This window comes from Marmota flaviventris, chromosome 3 (assembly GCF_047511675.1).
Source record: "Marmota flaviventris isolate mMarFla1 chromosome 3, mMarFla1.hap1, whole genome shotgun sequence".
Classification (NCBI taxonomy): Eukaryota; Metazoa; Chordata; class Mammalia; order Rodentia; family Sciuridae; genus Marmota; species Marmota flaviventris.
Window position 1 is genome coordinate 129,942,751 of NC_092500.1, and position 22,048 is coordinate 129,964,798.

Genomic DNA, 22,048 nt, shown 5'->3' on the forward strand with positions numbered 1-22,048 from the left:
TCTCTAAAAGCTGATTTCAGAAGATTGAAACTGGCCCTTTTTATTTCATCTTGGAAGGAGAGAGGTCTCTGAAGTTAAAATAAATAAATAAATAAAAATTTAAAAAAAAAACATTTTAGAAAAGTTAAAAAAGCATTTTAAAATCTTAAAGCATTCATCAGTTTAACTTATTTTGATTATGTTCCTCTTAATTTGGTTCCCTAGTTCTTCTCTTTTGAAATGTTCCTTCTCTCAGAGCCAGAAACTTGTCAGTAAATTATTCTGATAATTTGCTTGAATAAATAGTTTCAAAGTTCCTCCCAGGGCGGGCTTTAGGTTTCACAATGCTCTTCAGTTCCTGCTCTGAGCAGCTGTGCTCCACCAGCATACAGTCTTCACCAAGAGATCACTAGAGATCTCCTCCCCTGTCTGAGCACCAAGATGACAGCTGCAGAGGCTTCAGTGGAAATGTTAAAAACAGACCTTAGATTCACGGATGGCCTGGAGAAAGCAGGACCTGGTAAAGTAAAAGATGACATTTGAAAAATACTAAAGGGGATATTTTTACTCTCCAGCCTCCAAATCACAAAGGGAGCTGAACTTCAGGCATGTTAGTACTTTACAGACTCCATAGAAGGTGATATGTTGCAGGGGGGACAGGGTGGGTGGGAGGATAGATATAGAATTGTTATATTAGTTAGTGTATCATGGTATATGTTACTTAAATATTTCTGAAGCAAGATAAATGAAGAGTGAAGTTGATTACAAGAGGAGGAGGAAACTGTTCCTTGTGTTCAGACCTCTGGTACTCGCTTTTGCCTATGTCTCTGGCAATTTACACACTGTCAAGTCACACTGTGACTTTCAGTAATATGCTCTTTATATCCCAGGGTGATGGCAGACTCCAATGCCAATGACTGTAATACACTTACCAAGACAATCTACCCTGCGAAAGCTGGGACATTAAGTTTGCTTATCCTTTGTAATTAAAGAGAAATGTAGGGATTTCAGGGTGAGGGAGGGAATCTGAACTGTTCCACCAGCAAATCCTTTGTCATTTTCACTTTATAGTAAAATATATGAGATGTTATATGAGAAAGAAGAACAACATAATGGATACTTCTATTGCAGTCCAGAAAAAGGGAAGTGAACCTAGCAAAAAATGAAGTGAAATACCTGTTTTTCTAAAAGAAGAAAATGAACTAAACATATGTATTTCCTTCCCCCCTGTTAGTTTATTAGTTTATTTTCTTCTTTTGTTTGAGTGCACAGGATTTTGGATTTCCTGGAAAATGAGGTGGGTTCAAACTTAACAAAAAAGAAAATTCTTGAGGAATATTAATGTTTATCAGCTAAGCCCATAAGTGTTTCCATAAGTAGAACTAAGTATTTCATCAAACATCAAATTGGTCAAATATTGACCAGTATTAACTATTTCAAATGTGAAACTTATGTTTCTAAATACAAATGTTACAAAATTGCTACTAATTTGTAATTTCCCCATTACTAAAACTTAACTGCTTTTATAAGCTAAGTAAGTTGTTTGGATCATAAAACTATAAAGTTTAAATTAAACCAGAAATATGGTTTATTTTTTTTTTCCTCTGAGAGATAAATTCTATTCTGTTTTCTAACTAAGAATTTGAAGGTTATCAGGACAAAGTATCTCTTGGAAAGAGATAAGAAAAGTACACAGTATAAGGAAGGTAAAAGAAAAATAAATATGTACAATTACTATGCATTAATTAAAAGTAAAAATTCAATCAAATATGAACATCAAATGGAATAAATGCCAAGTATTATAAATAAGTATCTTTCCAGCTGTTAGTAATATGTAAGAAAGTTCTAGTGTTGAGTCCTATTGGATATTTGAAATATCTGGTAGAAGACATTTTAGGTACCTGTTTTTTAGCATTACCCTCAAAGTCTCCAGCTTTTTGACTTTTAGCTTTTTGATTGATCCATAATAATAATATGCACTTATAAGGTACAATATGTTGTTTGATTCTTGTATACATTTTTAATAATAAAGTCAGAACAGTTAGCATACCCATCACTTTAAACTTTTGTGTTCTTTGTGATGAATATATTAAAAGTTCTCTCTTCTAGCTATTGAGAAATATACTGTGTTTTTGTTAACTATATCCCTCCCCTCTGCTATGCCATTGAACACCAGCAGTTCTTGCTCCTATCTGTAACACTGTACATTTTCCATCTTCTTCCCACCACTCTCCCCAGTCTCTGGAAAGAGACATGAGCATTTCAAAGTTATTGCAGCATTATTCACAATAGCCCAGATATGGAATCAGCTTAAACATACATCAAGGGATGAACTGTTAAAGAAAATGTGACATATACACAATGGGTTACTATACACTAACAAAAAGGATGAAATAATGTAATTGGTGACAACATAGAGGAACCTAGAAAACATTATTTTATGTGAAATGTCAGGCCCAGGAAGATAAACACTGCAAGACTTTGAACATATGTGTAATATCATGGAAGTTTTGTATTTTAAAATAATAGACTTTAAACTCTTTAGATTACAACCAAAGAAAATGGATCATACAGGGACCAGCTAGAAAAAAAAAATTAAGAGCCAGTATTACTTTCTTGGAGTTGGAGAGAATATTTAAACACAATGCAAACCCCAGCAGTCATAATCAACTCCATTCTTTTCAAATTTGAATGAGTTGCTTTAAATTAATTCAAGGACTATGTGTGTGGGGGGGGATGATGGGATGAATAAGAAATGCATATGAAACAAGATTGCTTATATGTTGATAATTTTGAAAATTGTTGAAAAGGTAATAGATACTTAGGCACTTATTATTTTTTTTTTCTTTTTGTATATGCTTGAGGGTTTTTTTAATGTCAAAAAAGTAAGTAAAAAAAGCAAGAAGAGAAACATTATAAGGAAAAGGAGAAGAGAAAGGAGGAACTTTTAGAAGACTAGTCAGAGGGGCAAGTTGGAGCTTTATGGAAATTCAAGGGATTTTTATTCTATCTTAATGACAATGAAAAATATACGAAAATTAGGATGCACTGAGTTGTTAAGATACTTTTACTATAGAACTAAAAATAATGAATGTTGAGATTTTTATGTCAACCTAAAATCCAAATGACATAACACTGTGCTTAAAATCAGCTAATCCTACGTATCTTTGTCCTTGTGAATGGTTTAAACTGAGGCTCCCTGGTTTCTTTGGAGATGAAATGATTTGCATCTGTTCTTCACCAACACTTGCTGTTGTGACTTTGTTTAGTTTTGTTTGCCACTCTGAGAATCATATGGTGATTCTCAAAAGTCTTTCATCAAGCATTTCTCAAAAGTCTTAACATCAAGCATATTTTATGTGTTTATTTACCACTATGATATTGTCTTTATTGTTGTTACTTTGTAAGTCATGAAATCTAGAACTCTGATTTCTGCAAATTTGATCTTTTTTTTCAAAATAATTTGGCTATTAGTTCTTTTACCTTTTCACATAATTAAAAAGTGACCTTCTTGATTTCTACGAAAAATAAAGTAAATCATGCTGAAGTGTTTCCTGGAATTGCACTGGATTTATAAACCTGTTTGGAAATAGTTGGAATATTCCATCCATGAGTTGAATATTCCAATCTATGAACATCTTTTATTTCTTTATTGATTTAGATCTTCTTTGAGCTGTTTATTATTTTTGAATATAGTTTTTATTATACTGATTATGAACATATTTTGATAGGCTTACAATTAAGTATTTTATCTTAACTGGTGTCACTACAAATGGTACTGATTTTGTATTTTAATTTGCATTTGAAAATTGCTAGTATATGAAAATTGAAATGATTTTTAAAGATTAGCATTGTATCCTACAGTTTTGGATACAATGTAATAAATTTCATTTATTACATCTAATAGCATTTTGCTCGATTCCTTGAAGTCATCGTCACAGACCAGGCTGAATGGGATACAGCTGCAGGGAAAAAATGCAGCTCTTGCAGAGGGCCATGATGAGCACCATCAACCAGAAACCCATGGTGCTGCAGGTGCGGGGCCTGATGAGCTCCCAGGTGCAGATGGAGGCCACCCTACTGAGGTCCTGTGCCTCATGAACATGGTGCGCCTGGCCAACGAGGAGTACAGAGGCGCGCCTGGCCAACGAGGAGTACAGGAGGTCGTGGGGGACCTGCAGGATGAGTACAGCAAGTACAGCTCCTCAAGTCCACCTGGATACAGATGGTATCCAGGTGCCTGACTACAGCAAGATCCTTGTGGAGTTCACCTCTGTATGACTACCAGAAATCTATGCAGGACCTTCTCAAATTCACCAATAGCGACGTTGTCACAAAATACTGCGACCGCAACTCTTACCACCAGCTAGACTTATGGTAGAGGTGGCCTGGGGAGGGTGGAGGCAGGGCTGGTTGGAGGCTTCTTTACCCACCTGTCTTCCCTTCCCCCCCTCTGAAGATGATGGGAAGAGAAGTGACAGGGAAATGACAGCCTGACAGCCAGCAGCAACTGGAATGGCAGCAATTAAGTGTGGGGGGTCGAGGGGTGGGAGGTTAGGGAAGGGAAGGGACTGAAATGCACACAGGCCCACACACACAAGCGCCCACACAGACAAGCACCCACACAGCACAGAGGGAGGGGGTTGGGATGGAGAGGGGCGCACAGCAGGGCAAGTAGGACCCCCAGGGCCTCTCCCAAAATAGCCTTCCCACCTTAGACCCCTTTCTCCTCCCCATGGTAGGAACACACTGTGTTTATATTTCATGGCCAAATTATTTTGGATTTTGTTGACTGGCCCTTAGTGCCCTGCCCTCACCCCTTTGCAGGATCACAGCCCCCTCCCTCTGTTCCTCCCTGGTCCCAGCTCTGGTTTTCCTTGTTTCTTAGTTGGTTCTCTTTGGCCTTCCCCAAGAGGCTCCCACCCCCACAATCCCCAGGCCCCTGTCCCTCTCTTCCTCTCTGGGGCAGTTTCATATTTGCTATGACAATTTTGCTCATTAAATATTTTGTTGAATTTTTTAAAAAAAATTTTAAAAAGTAAAAATATTCTCATGTTTTTGGTGTATTTCTTGGGATGCTCCTATGTCCTCTCTTTTCTTATTCTGTTAAAATGCTACATTACATCCAGTCAAAATGGCAATTATCCAGAATACGAGTAACAATAAAAGTTGGCAAGGATGTGGGGAAAAAAGACATTCCTGGTGGAACTGCAAACTGGTGCAACCACTCTGGAAAGTAGTATGGAGATTCCTCAGAAAACTTGGAATGGAACCACTACTCCTTAGAATATATCCAAAGGACTTAAAATCATCATACTATAGTGATGAGGACACATAAATATTCAGAGCAGCTCAATTCACAATAGCTAAAGTATGAAACCAACCTAGGTGTCCTTCAACAGATGGATGGATAAAGAAAATATGGTATATTTAATACGATGGAATATTACTCAGCCATAAAGAAGAATAAAAATATGCCATTTTCTGGAAAAATGGATTGAAATGAGAATTCTCGTGTTAATCCCCAAAAACCAAAGGCCAAATGTTCTTTCTAATATAGAGATAACTCACAATAGATGATGGTGGGGAGTGTAAATTCATCATATTGTACAGAGAGGAATGGTGGGAAGGAAGGAGAGATAGAAATGGGAAAGAGAATAGAATGCATTTGCTATAACTTTCCTATGTTCATGATTGCTGTAACTCCACATCATGTACAACCACAACAATGGGAAGTTCTACTCCATGTATATAGAATATGTCAAAATACATTCTACTGTCATGTATAACTAAAAAGAACAGATAAAAAAATTAAAAAGGAAGAAATTAGGCAATAAGTTGTTTTACTTAAAGGGCATGTGAAAAAAAAACACTTCTCTGTAAAAAAATAAATCTAGCCTTTTAAATAGAAAAAAAGATGAATTAGTTTTATTTATCTTGTAATGTATCCCTTAGTATTTCTAGCCAGGTTATTTATTATGGAGGCAAATCTGGATTGTTTATATGTCTCTTCTTCTTCCTGATTTGTCTTACACTTTCATTGACTCTTATTCCAAAAATTGAAAAATCCTATAGAGAAAAAGTTCCATTTCCCTTGTCTTTAGCCCTCTGGATATTATTGATGGACAGGATCTTTTGTAGAAGAGACTTGCACTAGGAGAGTACAAACTAAACTTGGAGTTGATTCTGTGGCTAATCAATTTTTTTTCCTCCCTAAGAGTTTCATGAGATTGTATTTGGTATTTATGTTTTGCAGGTAAAAGTCTTCAAAGAAAACTTCTAGCAGTTATATATCCTGTAACTCCTATCAAAATTTATTTGTGCTTTTTCATTATCTCAATCCTAATTGCAAGTGTCATTACACTTTCCATTATTTTGTCAGGTAAGTTACTTTTCCTCCAAACTATGCAATATCTTGTACACATTTATATTGCCAATAAATATTTATTTAATTTTGAGCTCTGTTATGTGTCAGGCACTGTATAAAGTGCTTGAGGTATATCAGTAAATAAAACACACAAAAAACAATCCCTGCTGTCTTCAAAGTTAATTTCTAGCAGGTGGATACAGGTAAGAATAAGTAAGGGTAAGAGTGAAACAGGTTGTAATATTTGTAGGGTAGCAATGTGATCTTCTTTGGGAAGTTATTTAGCAACATTTTGAAGGGAATGGAAAAATCATGGTTTCCTGTGGAACTCTTCCAGACAGAAAAATGTAAAGCGAAGCCCTAAGACTTTGGGAGCGTGCTGTAGATAAAGCTGAATAAGAATGGAGAAGAGTAATATAATAGGGGAAGGTACAGCATCCCCCCATTACCTGTGGTTTCAGTTACACATGGTCAACTGTTTTCCAAAAATATTAAGTGGAAAATTATCAGATTGACTGTCATGGTATCTGTGTTCTACTAATCCTTATTTTACTTAATAATGCCCCCAAAGCACAAAAATAGTAATATTGGCAATTTGAACATACCTAAGAGAAGCCATAAAGGCTGTATTTTAAGTAAAAAGATCAAACTTTACCAGTGGTTGCAAGTATGTATAGAAAAAACCTAGTATATATAGGGTTTAGTATTATCCATAGTTGCAGACATCCGCTGGGGACTTGCAATATATCCTCCATGGATAGCAGGAGTCTTCCAAGCTATTTAAAAACTGGCTTTTATTCTGAATGCAACAGAAAGAGAGATGTGGCAGCATTGAACTTTAATGGCTGAATAATTGACTTCCATACTGAGAATACACTGTTAGGGGACCAGGATAAAAGCAGGAAGACTTGTCAGGGAAATCTTGTAGAAATCAACTTGAAAGAGGATGGCTTAGGCCTGATGATAACAGTGGAGGTGTGGGCAACATAGATATTTTAGAGGTTGAACCAACAGTATTTCATATGAGATTGGATATAGAGTCTTGGGAAAAGAAAGGTCTACAATAATTTTAAGCATTTTCTTTTGAGCTGTAGAAAGAACATAATTGTAATTCACTGATATGAGCAAAGATATGGGTGTAGAAATTCCATTTATGTGACTAATTCCTGAAATTTACCAATTAGACTTTTCATTCCTTTAAAGAAAAAAGTGAGGTGTCTACTTGAAATATTCTCAGGTAGAGGCATATCCTTTGACCTTAAGTATTTATATCTTATACTTAAGCAGATTGAGAATACAGGAAAGTGAGGGGAACTACAAATGTCTGAATATCATGCTGAGCAAAATAAGCCAATCCCAGAAAACCAGAGACTGAATGTTTTCTTTAATATGAGGATGCTAATTCACAATAAGCGGGGAGGGGCACTAGAGCACTAGAGAAAAATAGAGTTACCTTAGATTAGGTAGAGGGAAGTGAAGAGAGGGGAAGGGAGGGATAGGAAAAATAGTAGAATGAACAGACATTATTACTTTATGTATATATGTGACTGCATGACCAATGTGATTCTACAACATGTACACCCAGAAAAATGAGAAATTATATCCCATCTATATATGATATATCAAAGTGCATAAATGCATTCAATTGTCATGTGTACCTAATTAAAACAAATAAAAAATTAATTTAAAAAATTCATCCTTTATACATACAGGCAATAGGTCACCAGCTTTGCTTAGGATATGTTAAAGGACTACTCAGGTAGAGATGATTTAACACAAGAAAATATGTGTATTTTGGTTTATAAATTGTTTTTCAAATTATTGTTGTTCCTACAACTTATACTATTATACTATCTTTTTTTTTTTTTTTTTTTTGGTGGGGAAGATTGAACTAAGGTCTAAACCACTGAGCCACATCCCCAGACCTTTTAATATTTTTATTTAGAGACAGGGTCTCAATAAGTTACTTAGGGCCTTGATAAGTTGCAAAGGCTGGCTTTCAACTCACAGTCCTCCTGCCTCAGCCTCCCAAGCCATCCTACAACTTCTAAAACATGACCTAAAATAATTTGAAAAACTACATATTACCTGACATTTTTCATCAGATATTTAAATAGTTGCAAATGATGTAACTTCTAGCACATCGTAAATGTTGGCGTATTAAAATTCATCTTTATATTGTCCTTTTAAATATATCTGTTGGAATATAAATTTTGTCATGATTTGAAACACACCATTATCTATTTATTTATTTATTTTTGTATAAAGATCAACTATGGGTCTGGGAGTGTAACTCAGTAGTAGAGTGATTGTCTAGCTTACGTGAAGACTTGGGATTGATTCCCCAACCATAAAATGAATGAATGAATGAGTGAATGAATGTATTAGTGAATAATTAAAAATTGATAATAAAAAAATACATGAACCAAAACTTTCTTAATCTTAGAAAAGTCTAGTTGGTTTGTTTTTTTCAAAAGTATTTCTCTTTTAGAATTTTATCATAATGTGAGAATGTCTTTGTATTTTTAAAAGTTTATTTCTTCATGTTTAATATTTTTCATTCACTTAATATGTATATATACATTGAAATTTCATTTTTTAAAAATCATATGATAAATTACCGGGTGAGGTGGCGCATGCCTGTAATCTCAGAGGCTCAGGAGGCTGAGACAAGAGAATTGCGAGTTCAAAGCCAGCCTCAACAACAGCAAGGCACTAAGCAACTCTGTGAGACCCTGTCTCTAAATAAAATACAAAATAGGGCTGGGGATGAGGTTCAGTGGTCAAGTGCCCCTGAGTTCAATCCCCACTACCAAAAAAAAAAAAAAAAATCATATGATAAGCCTTTCTTAAGATAAATTTTACAGATTATTTAGAATTATAACTTTAATAACCATTTAATATAAATTTTGATAATTATCAAAAGAAAATGTAATTTATATATTAAAAAAATTGTGATTTAATTCATATTCTGCTCTCAATAATTTGCCATAATGTAATATTATGTATAGCTCAAAGTATGAATATGTAGTAGTTGGGGAATATGACAAAAAAAGTATACTAATTCTTCTCTAAATACCTGCATATAGTGTACTTAATTCTGATATTTGCCCACCATATTAATTAAATTAAATGATGTATAAAACCTCAGAGACTTTTCCATTAAGAAAACTAATCCTCTGATGAAATTTTTTTCTATGAACATGAGAGTTGTTTAATCTACTAACCCCTCTCCCAAGATTTAATTGGAATAGCAGTTAGCATATAATTTTAGTTTTTGTTAATAAAAACATATATTAAACATTTTATATGAAGAAATAAGAAGAGAATTGACTATCATTGGAGTAAAAATTTCATAAAACTATTTAATATGAAAAAACATATTATTTCATTAAATTAGCCTTAAATAGCTCAATTAATAATGCACAAGTCTAAAAACGTCAGATAAATGTTTTGCCAAAAGTTTTATTTATTGTCACCTAAAATACTTAACAGTCTCTGGAAAATAATTGTTATATTAAAATATATCAGTGATACTGATCTTACAGCTATTTGCTTTTATCCTATTAACTAGTGACTCATTCTAGGGATAAGAATTAAGAATAGTTGTAAAGAATTGCCTACTATTAAATCTAAGAGAAAATAAGTTTTGATATTTGATAGCTCTTACCTGACCTCTTTTTGTTTTGTTTTCACTAAACATTCCAAAAAGCAATGCATAATTTTTAGACATTAAGGGAGGGAGAAGGTAGAGCTATGGAATGAAAGTATCTGTTCTTCCAATAAGATGTACCCTGAAATCTTGTTGGTTTCAAGACATCTAACAATGGCCAATGGCCAAAATATTTTTACCTGCACAAGCAGTGGAATTTGGGTTTCCTCTGTGTGGAGTGGGCTGGCTGGGGCATAAAGCTAAGAAAAGAAGGCGGTGGAAAAAACCACAATACACAGAAAGTAATTTTAGAAAGCGGGGGTGGGATGGCTTCTTGACATTAAGGGCAGAGTTTCCACACTGGGAAAAGACAGAGCAAGAGCTGAGAGCCCGAGTTTGGTTTATTTGTATGGGGTAAACATCAAAGGTTTTTTCCATAGAACGTTCTTCTGCCAAATAAGGTATGAAGTGGGCTGTCCAGCCCCAATGGGTTGTGCCTAATTCTGGAGCTACCACAGGCAGTCCACTAGTAGAGGGAGGGCAGAGATCTCAAGTCTACACATTAGAATGCAAGGATTATTCCCAAGGGCAGAAGTAGGTCCCCCATGGCTTGGTACCAAGTAAAAGACCACTCAAGTAGCTTCATGGGTGGCGTACCATATTTACATACATTTAACAGAACACACACACACACACACACACACAAAATCAGAAAATTTAGGAAATCCTAGACTGTACTTTTGGTATTAAAAACAGTATTTTGAACAGTGTCAAACTTTGTGTACTGGAAGCTTTGCATCCCTGAAGAAATGCGTAATAGTAAAATCCAGGACAAGGAAGGAATTTTCCTTTCTGTTGTTAAAAAGCAGGGAGGATGACCCCAGAAATGGGAGCAGATTCCCAACTTGAAGGTCACTGGACAGATAATGATTACACTTGGGATAAGACTTGATGATAAGTCAGGAAAGCAACAATCCATATGCTTACTTCAAAATAGACCATGGGATTGTAAACAGAAAAAAAGTAAATAAAAGAGATGAAAAAGTTGACTTATTGTCATTCCTTTTGGTTGTCTCAATTTTAGCAAAAAAGACAGAGCCAATCGTACAGAACCTTGTGTTTGCTACCTGCCCAAAAGATTGGATTGGATTTGGAAACAAGTGTTTTTATTTTTCTGAAGACATAGGGAATTGGACATTCAGCCAGACTTTTTGTGCTTCCTTAGCATCCAATCTTGCTCAGTTTGAAAGCCAGGAGGAACTGGTAAGAAACGTTTTTGGATCACTTTTTTCTTTAGAATTCTTTGCTCTCTGAGTGGTTTAGACTGCATAAAGTTAAAGCTGAAATATGAGAAAGGATCCCATCTCAGACAGAACTTGGGGCATGAGATACATATTAGTGTATGTCATTTCTTGAGGACATTTTCTTGGCCTGGAACTCTGCAAGTCATTTCAGATACATTGATATACTAACCTGCAAGATTAGATATACTGTTCTTTTACTCAGAAGTATGCTAACCACATAACTTGTCATCTTCATTGACACATTGTTGGATATTGAAGGTGGGCACTAAAAACATTGTGCTGGAATGACAGCCATAGGCTGTGACTTTCCCAAATTTGAATATATGGTCATTTATGAAGAAATATAGGATCACAGATATTAGATGACTTAACTGAGAATTGAGGATTGGTCTAACTTGGAAGTCTATGTTTCTCAATTATATCATGCTGCCACCTCTAAAATAGGAGTCTCTAGAGAAGATAAAATCAAGATCTTTCTGAAAAACAGAAACATGTTTTCACTTTCTGTGTTTTATAACAGAATTTTCTGAAAAGATATAAAGGGCTTTCTGATCATTGGATTGGCCTTAACAGAGAATCATCACATCACGTTTGGAGGTGGACAGACAACACTGAATATAAAGCTTTGTAAGTTTTCAGATTTCTTTTTCTTCCATTGAATTCATGTGTGGTTATGTGTGTAACTTGTGAATGGGATGAGAAATGTATTCACAAGGAAAGTGAATTGTACTAACAGATAAGAAATTTGAATCCTGCACTCAGCAGTAGACAGTGTGCTGAGTATGCTCAAGGCCCTAGATTCAATCCCCATTAAATTCCACACTCCCTAAAAATGATAATATTTTTATGCTCTTCCATTGAGTACCTGTTCTTTGGAAAGAACATCCCTAACTGTGATTTCACTTGACATCTTTAGCAGGATGACAGCATCCCACATAGTTCTTGCTTTCTCACGCACTGATTTAGAACTTTGCTGATAAACAGAGAGGGCTGTAAAATCCTAGGAAGCCAGTGTCGAAGGACTGATATCTGTAAGACTCTCAAGTCCACTCTTTCCACTGCTGCATCCATTTGTAAGAGCAAAGTTTCCAGAGAAACATGGGGAATATCTTCTAATGTTTTATTATCAGAAGGAAATCAGTGCATAAATCCACTTGAAGGATTAATAATTTTAATGGATACTTGGTAACTGTAGGCAGGTGGGACATGGCTAGAGGAAGCAGATACATTGACATACTAACCTGAAACATTGGATACACTGTTCTCCTTCTAATCAGAAATACAGTAATCAGATAATTTGTCATCCACAATGGCATGTGTTGAATATTAAAAGTGGGCATTAAAAACACTGTGCTGGAATGACAGGCCTGGGCTGAGACTTTCCCAAAGTTGTATATATGGCACACACTTGGGGGTGTGCCCTTGGGGACTCTACCTAGTTCTTGGCCCCTTCCACTATGCCTGCCTCTGCTCCCTGAGTGTCATGAGCTGAGCAATTTACCTCCGCCATGCCCTTCTACCATGATGCTCTTCCTCACATCAGGCCCAACGCAACAGACCTAGCTGACCATGGACTGAAACCTCTGAAACAATAAGAAGTCCTACCTCCTTTAATTTGTTGTTTGAACTATGAACATTTCAATGGTGGTGTTTTGAAAGTAATCATTACATTGGAATGGGTAAAATATAGGGGCACAATCACTTTCATCAAAAAAATTAAATTCTCTTAGGAATTTAGTTCTAAGTTATTTTTTAAAAATTTCATCCATTTATGAAACAATTGGAGAAAAGACGAAAAAAATAAATAAACTTCAGGGAAGTCCACCAGTGACAAAAGTTTGGAGACAGCGGCAAGCATCAGTTAAATACCTAATCAATAACATAAGTGGGTTTGATAATAGATAAATGATAAACTTGTGTTACTCAAGCAAAGACCCTGAGAATGTAAAGGAAACTAAATGCAGAAATAATGTAAACTACCAATGACTGACACATTTCTCTTGTTCACATTCAAAAACATGGAGGGTTGATGCTTCTCTATTATAGTAGAGAAGCAAATGTGGATGTCCAACCTATGAATATTTAATATTTTTGTGTCTGGTTTTAGGTTTTCCATCAGAGGAGATGGCGAATGTGCCTACCTGAATGATAATGGAATCAGCAGTGCCAGGCAGTACACAGATAGGAAATGGATTTGTAGCAAGCCAAACAGCTATTTCCACAAGTGCCAAATCATGTCAAGTTATTTAAAATAAAGCAGGATGGAGGGATGTTTTGTAACTTGTTATATACAGTTGCTGCTCCACTTTTGTTTTCACTTAGCACTAGGAACATGCATTCGCAAATTTATTGACAACAACAAAGTGGCAAATTATACTTGCCCTGTCATAGTACAGGGATTTGGAAGGGTGTGATTCTAAATTAGATAGGTGTTTTGGTATGAGTTATATTATATTTTGAACTTATATTTTGAAACTTATATTTTGAACCTGGAATATAATCAATATCAGTGAACTCTACTTCTATGAACTGATATTAAACTTTTCTTATATAGTCACTACTTGCTTTGAATGCATGTGGCAATAAAAATGAGTAGACAACTGAAATTATGCAAATTATTTAATAGTCAATGAAAAAATTATAATTGGCTTGAGACCTTTAACATTTTCTTAAATCCATTCAAAATTTTCTTAATAATAAATCATTATTATAATTATTATTTTTTTGTGTGTGGATTGGGGATTGAACCCAGGGCCTTGTGCATGTAAGGCAAGCACTCTACCAACTGAGCTATATCCCCAGCCCTAAATGAAAATTTAATAAGTACTAAAATTAATATTTATTATATATTCTAAAATATTACAAGCAGTGACAAAGTGTTTTTTGCACTTTAATTTTCAATGTTCATATTGGCATAATAAATAAATGCTATACTATATTTAAAAACAAATGTCATTTTATTTTACCCTTGAATTGAAAATCTTGGTTGAATTTAAAATCAAACGACAGACAATTACTTGAACTCTTCATTTACTGGATACCTAGTTTCAAAATGGTTTATTTATTATTCAGTTTTGAAAACAAAATATGCTACACTGTACTGATGAGTCCCAAAAAGGATGAAATAACAAGTTACAATTCATCCCTTCCATCTTTCCTACTTTATTGATATGTTGATTTCTCCTTATAATTCTTTTTAAATTTAAATATCTCTATATAGAAGCTAAAGGGGAAAAAGAGTTAAGGAAAAACAGGATCTCATAAAAATAGAAGTGAGACAATAAAGGAAGAGGATTGAGAGGGGTGAGAGGAGGGTGTGGGGAAGGACTAGGGAATTAAATCAACCAAATATGCTATATTCATGTAATTCTTTCACTGTAGCTCTAATAAAGATTTATTGGCTTAATTGGTTTACAATTTATTTTATTTCGGGTTTCATAATCTAATGCATAATGTACTTCTCTATCCCCAGAGACTAGCACAGCATGTAAATACAGATGTGTTCAAAACAAACCTATGAAATGAAGCAGTGTCTTCGTAACTATGAGATTCTGTCTTATTGGCTTAGTTTCAGGTATTTTTCTCACAAAAATAAAGTTAATTTCCAAAAAAAAAAAAATAAGAAAGAAAAGATAAGCAGATTTTATATTGATAAACAGTGTGGGACTAACTCACAAATGAAATTTGAGTAAAATTATGACACTTATTGACCTAGTATTCTTTTTAAAACTAGTTTCTAAACATTATTTGCCACCTATGATTTTGATAAATTGTGTAGCCCTCTACCAGAGTTTCTTCATATGAAACATCAATATACTAATTTCAGCGCCACTGGTGAGTTGTAAGACTCAAATAAAATTGTGCATGGAACTTTCTTGCTAATCTGTATACCTGACTTATGTTAACTTTTTGATAAAACTGTTCTTTCATTATTGCTCAGTGGAAATAAAAGTAAAACTAACACCAAAAGTTCAACCTTCAAAATGATCCTGCTATAAGCAACAAGAAGTCCGTGTGCTATTCAAGTAAAATTTTATTAGTTCGGGGAATTCACCACTAGTTGAATTAATCATTCAAAGCACATGTGGGAAATTCTTCTTTACAGGAACTAGCCTGCACAAGTAAATGCTTTACAACATATTACAGATGCAGTCTCAGGTACTTTGGGACTCACCCATTTTCCCACATTAAATCCATTCTGATTTATTCTTTACATTGCAACTGAACTAATATTCTAATCCAACATATAATCAGGTCATTCTCTGCATAAAACTTTTCAAAGGTTCCTATTTTGCACTTAATATACAATTTAAATTTGTAATTATAATCAAGTCCATACAATGCTGTGGTGAGCCGTTCCTATAGACCGTGGCCGCCATTAGAAGATGGCGCCGGCTTCCACTGTGGCCTGTGATAAACAACTCCTTTTATGGAGAATTGGCGCGCAATCCCTTACCACCCTATGAGAAAGATCCACGTGGCAGCTTGGGATTGGTATGCGGGAGGCTTTATTAGGCTGTGCTTGGGCGCTCGGCGGGGGGGGGGGGGGGGGTCGCTAGAAGATGATACTTGAATCAAGGCCTGAATAAACTGCTGAAAGAAGAATCCTGTGTCGTGTTTTCCCTTGCTGGCGAGGGATCGCGACACAATGCCACTGTTTTTTTCCCATCTTCTTCTCTCAGTCATTCCCTTCATAATCTTCTAAATTTGACACAAAAAAAATTAACCAAAGAAATTCCATCTCTAGTTAATTTTCTGCTCATGTATAGAACCCCAGTTTCTGGAAGGGTCTCAGAAGAGGCAACTTGTTAAGCCAGAAACTCCACTGAACTATCATGTCTATTTTCTATTGATGTTTTTATAATTCTTAAAGTAATCAGGTCATGGCTACCCCAAAGTCATTGCTTTAAAGCCTCAGTAGCAACTATGGTTCCAAAGACTTAGGGATCAACTTTAGTTGTGGAAAATAGAGTTGCAAATATAGAGAAGTGGTTTTGTTCTGCTCTTCCTTGATCTTTGTTTAATCAACAGTTTCTACCCATGTGCTTTATGACCTCTATGTTAGTTCATATTTCCCCATCCCTGTGTTACTTCCCCAATCTAAATCTCATTATATTGTTTCTCTTAATCAATTTTCTCATTTCCCAATCAGAATGTAGCTACATGCAGGAAGAGCCACTGTGCCTTTTCCTTCATTATGTTCTTAGCATTTTGTGTAGTCCCTGGTAGATGATAAGGGCTCCATAAATGTCTAGTAAATGAATTAATCTATTTGAATACAGCTTTTTGTCATATTTTTAAAACATCATATGTAGTCTTAATAGTTTGTGGCACATTTTCTTAAAAACATGCATGTTAAGATGTTTCTTAAAAACATCTTCTATGGCATGGAATGTACTTCACAGACTTCTGGGTGTCTTGCTTTGTGTCAAGGGAAGTACAGCAGTGATACAAAATCTCCCCCAAATGCCCAGAAACATTTAAGAGTTCCTGATATTGGGGGATAGTTTCAAGCTTTTCACTATTAAGTATAATGTTAACTATCGGTTTTTATTTCTTTTGTTTTTTTACATATTCTTGGTCAAAGTGAGAAAGTCTCTCTATTTTTAGTTTCCTGACCTTCTTTTATTTAATCATGGTGTTGGGTTTTGTCAAATGCTTTGCATTGGTATGATTAAGTGATTTTGTTTTTACTCAACTGATATCATAGGTTCCATTAACTGGTTTTTGAATGTTAAACCAGCCTTGTATTACTAAGGTAAATCCCACTTGACTGTGGTGTATAATTTTTCCACCCACTTACTTTGCTAATTTGTCATTGAGGTTTTGTATCTATATGTCATGAGACATAATGGTTTGTAGTTTTCTTTTCTTGTAATGCCTTTATCTGGCTTTACTATTAGGGTAATGTTAACCTCACAGATGGAGTTAAGAAGTATTCTCTCTCTGTGTCTATCTTCTGAAAGCCCTCATAGAGAATTCTATTTATGTCCTTTCTCACTTTCAACTATGCTCATCCTTTGTTAAACTCTCTTAGTCACTAAGTTGCCAAATTCCACACTAGTGATTATAGAGTTTAGCTTGGAGCACAGATTGAGTACAGAGTAAAGAATGTGGATTTCGACTGCTTGGGTTTGAATGCTACCTCTATTACTTATGAAGCTTTGGAATTTTGGACAACTCTAATTGTGTTTCACTTTACTGAGAGTTGTTATAATGAATAACAGAATTGACCTTTGTATTATTTGATGCTCAAACAAATCTCAGGAGATAAGTTGGTGGAATAAAACAAAGCTGGCATTGAGGAAGATAGAAGAGACTTGTCTGCCTCAAATTGCCATCCGTAGGGGATTCAGGGGAGTCAACAGATTTTATGAGATGATATGGAATACTGGGACAAAAGGCAGGAAATATACAACTGAGATTTAGTTAGGCTGTGCTAGCCAGAGAATTGTGTACAATTCTGCTTTTTCACTGTTGTTGGTGTCCGTCCAGATTTTGAGAACAGTTTCATTTTCTATTCTGAGCATAAGGAAACTGGGAAGCATAAAAACAAAATACCAGGAAATTGGAAAGCAAAAAACATGTTTGGGGCTGGGATGGTGGCTCAGTGGTGGAGTGCTTGCCTAGCATGTGTGAGGCAATGGGTTTGATTCTCAGCATGGCACGTACATAAAATAAGTGAATAAATAAAGGTCCATCAACAACTAAAAAAAAAAAGTCCAGTCTTTTCATTTTTAAGTCACCCAATTACAGTATGTGCAGGCTTTCTTATCTAATCTAGAGGCTTATATTTGGTTTTATTTCCATAACACATCTGTTGCATGAATAAACACAAAACAGATGGTTCAAAGTACCGAAGTCTGAAATAGAACTAGATGTACTTCATGTTTTTACATTTATGTCAAAGTGGATTTTACTGTCATATATAATTTAAAAGAACCAATAAAAAAGTAATAAAAGTTACTAAGTGACTATGTCACACTGAAGGCACAGAAGAGTCATGGACATGTTTTCTAGCTCTTCTCCCATGTTTCAGTCTTTCTTTTTCGTTGTTGTTGGTTTTTATTTTAAAATAAATTGATATACAGTATCAATTCTTAGTGAAAATGCCACAGAAGGACTTGAGCTATAAAGATCCCTTTAGAGCCATGCAACCCTTCTTCCAATTCCACTGCCAAACTGGGTAGGAACCTGAAATCTGCTCCCTGTTAATATGTTCAGAATTAATATTTTTTGAGATAATATAGAATTTTGCATTTGCAAAAAACACAGTCATGTATCACTTAAGGTTGGGGATACATTCTAAGAACTGTGGTGCTAGGTTATTTCATCATTTTACAAATATCACAGAGTGTATTTATATAGAGATGGCCAGGACAACACTAGGTGATGTGATTCCATGGGACTACTTCATAGATGCTGTCCATCATTGACCAAAACACTGTTATGTGGTGCTTGACTAATACAGAGAAATCCCATATACTTTCCCACCGATTTCCCCCAGTGGAAACATTGGCCACAATATAGTGCAATATCAAAAACATAAACAGAAAACTGACATTAATACAACACACCAACATTATTCAGATTTCTCCTATTTACCTATACTCATTTGAGTGTGCTTGTGTATTTAGTTGTATATGATCATATCAAATCTGTAGATTCCTGTGTCCATCAATCCAGGCAGGATACAGAACAGCAGCCAGGCTTGGTGGTGCACACCTGCAATCACAGCCACTCTGAAGGTTGATGCAGGAGAATCACAAGTTTAAGGTGAGACTGTGAGACTTATTGGGGATTGAACCCAGGGCACTTTACCACTGAGCTTTTTTTTTTTTTTTTTAATTTTGAGACAGGGTCTTGCAAAGTTGTTGAGGCTGGCCTCAAACTTGTGGTTATCTTCCTTGGCATCCTGAATTGCTGAGATGTGAGGCATGCACTATCATGCTCAGCTATTATTATTATTATTTCACAGTGCTGGGGATTGAACCTGGAGCCTCGCACATGTTAAGCAAGTACTGTACCTCTGAGCTACATCCCAGTTCAATAAAATTTTCATATATGTAAACATATAATATTTATACATATAATCACTATATATATATGTATAGATATATATATAATCAATCCTTGATAAGAATCTTGAGCAAAATAGACCATCTCCATTTGATGATCTTTGTTCAAAGAACTTAACATTATGTGACTCAGGTGAATATTAACTTTTGTTTCAAACATGTCCGTGGTCTCAAAAAACCTGCTAGCCAGAACTTAGTCTTGCATGATGCTTGATAGAGCTTGAAATTGCACACTGTCTTCTTGTTCCAGTACTTTATAGTTTCTAAGGTCAAGGGGTTGGGTATAGAACTATGCCAGTCATTAGGTTGTTCCACCTGAGGGCTAAAATGCTCCCACACTCTGCTTTGTGATATCTGGACTCTGCAGTTTTGCTTTGCCAGCTGGTTTCCTGAAGTTTCTGTTACAGGATATGTGACAGGATGTAGATAGCAGTCTGTTCCCTGCTCTGAGTTACTCCATGATATCTGTATGATAACAGTAGGCCTCAGGCTGTGCCTAGCCCTGAGCTACTCCATTTTATAAAGCAGAAGTTTGCCATGAGTTACTGAGGTAGAATGGCTCTATACCTTGTTTGTACAGGTAGACAACTACCATCTGAATAGCACATCCATAAGGCACAAACTGATAATAATGCTAATAAAAATGACCACCCATGAACTTATCAAATTATTCAGAAGCACCCCCATATCAGAAAAACCAGGCCTATGAGCTTATCAAACATAAAAGACCACTGAATGGAGCAACCACAGCCAAATGAGGCATTGGATGTAGCTTAATGAGCACCATGCTTACAGACCTAACTTGGGTTTTTTAACTTACTCTGCTTTGTTCCTATAGCTCATTCGCTTTGTGTCCTGCTAAGCAAAGCCCTTTGACTGCTTAGGAAAATACCAGAGACTATGAACAACAGCAACACAATTAGGCAATTGTGGGCAGCATTTCTTCACTCTTTCCCCTAGGCCCTGTAGTTTCATGGGCCAGTAATGAAAGCTAGTTTTACTTGCTATGCAACATTGAGAAACCAGTTTCCTTGACTATGAAAGGATAGAATTACTGGAAACCATGTATAAATTATGGGTTTGTTTGAGACATCATTAGTCAGGGAGGCTACTTTTCTGGGAAATGCTGGCTGAAATCCCCCAGTTCCTGAAAGCTGGGATCATGCTGGCACAGTGCCTTAGCTCATAGTCCTAAGTTCAATTGCAGTTACTCAGAGATGGGCGTAACCTGCCAAGCCCCAAACAACTTGTTTTTCCCATTCTTATTCTGTTTTCCTCAAGAGCCCTGGCACACTGAAAACTTTTGATATATGTCCCCTTAAATAAAGGATTTGGGATTTTTCCCTTGTTCAGTTCCAGTTCCTATCAGGGCTGGAAGACCCACCAGGCACCTCTCTTTTAAAACTATTTTCTCTCTGTTGTCTTCTGTTCCTTATTGATTATTTTCAGACTTTTTATTTTCCAAGCCAGTTCACATCTCCAAGCAGAAATCTCCTCTACCAGGGTGCTGATAACCCCAGCAGATAATAATTAAAGAATAAGTATTAATATTAAGTAGATGAGACATGTAATGAATTTTATATTTAGACTGAATTATTGTTCATTTCCTTATATTTTCACTTTTGTTTCCTCTCCTTTTTCTGTTAACCTTGAGCCCAAGGCAGGGCCTTGGACATCCCAGGCACTGATAAGATCTTTAAGTTGTTATCCAAAATACTGAAAGGCACTGGTTTTGGTCAGAGCTCAAATTCTTTATTCCTTCGTATAAACTCCATACTCCACTCCCTTGGTGTAGTATAGCCAGGCAGAAGATCACTTTTCTCTTGCCATCCATTACAAGTACAGGCTGCAGTGCTCTTTAAGTTCCCCTAATAAGTGCCCTGGCTTTTCACCCTGGAGTTCAGTGCTTTCTCCTTTGGAATCCCTAGCAATCCCACATCAGTATGGTTTGAGGCAGTCCCTTGTGAATATTCTCCCCCTGCCAGTTCTAGGGTATTTCCAGCTTTGGGTTGTATGGGTAGAAATACTTTATTAAAGGTCAATTTTTGAGAAATGCTCACAACTGTAAAGAATGTGAGCTCTGTTTATTCAGATCCAAGTCTTCACTGATGAAGGAGAAAGTTCAATCTAAACAGTATTTACCTTGAACTATAGTACATTTTAATCTCTGAAAATAGGCCAAGAGAAATAGTCGTAGAGAAAACAAAAAATTTCTGAAAAATGCCAGAGAAATCACTTCAGGAAATTTATGACTTGCCATTTAAATAAACATCTTAAACTTTTGAACTAAAAATTATGAAAATCAAAAGAGAAAATAAATAGCTTGCTTGATTCAGAACAATGGTTCCTATTCATAATATCCATTGCCCTCAAGCAAGGTAACACAGTATCTTTGTAATATTATCTGAAGACTTTCATGCTTGAGATGTGGGAGGATTCTTTATGAATAAAAATAAAAGCTTCAAAAGAGCTAAGTTTTTTCTTGGTGAAAATGGGGAGAGATTGAAAAACTGGGGGAAGATACAGAAATGGGGAAAGAGGAATCTCTAAGGCTGAGTTCTAGAGGGTGGAGGGGAAATTAAGGAAACAGTTGTTGCTTTGTAGTGAAGAAACACAGAATGCCTCATGGAAGATATTTTTAGAGAAATGATGCATTCTATGCACTGTG

General features: G+C 35.6%; 1 protein-coding gene across 2 annotated transcripts; it reads left to right on the forward strand.

The window, feature by feature from the left end:
• The first annotated feature begins 198 nt into the window (after positions 1–198).
• Positions 199–15,351, forward strand: Clec2d (C-type lectin domain family 2 member D). Of its 2 annotated transcripts, none has more exons than XM_071610402.1 (5): positions 199–499; positions 6,236–6,361; positions 11,083–11,261; positions 11,823–11,929; positions 14,775–15,351. In XM_071610402.1, exons 1-5 carry the CDS (start codon positions 421–423, stop codon positions 14,779–14,781), a joined length of 498 nt encoding a protein of 165 aa, XP_071466503.1. In that variant the 5' UTR covers positions 199–420; the 3' UTR covers positions 14,782–15,351. The 2 variants fall into 2 exon arrangements, with proteins under 2 accessions (XP_071466503.1, XP_027779641.1); XM_027923840.2 differs by lacking the exon at positions 14,775–15,351 and adding an exon at positions 13,410–14,708 and having other exon boundaries at positions 200–499.
• The last annotated feature ends 6,697 nt before the right edge of the window (positions 15,352–22,048 follow it).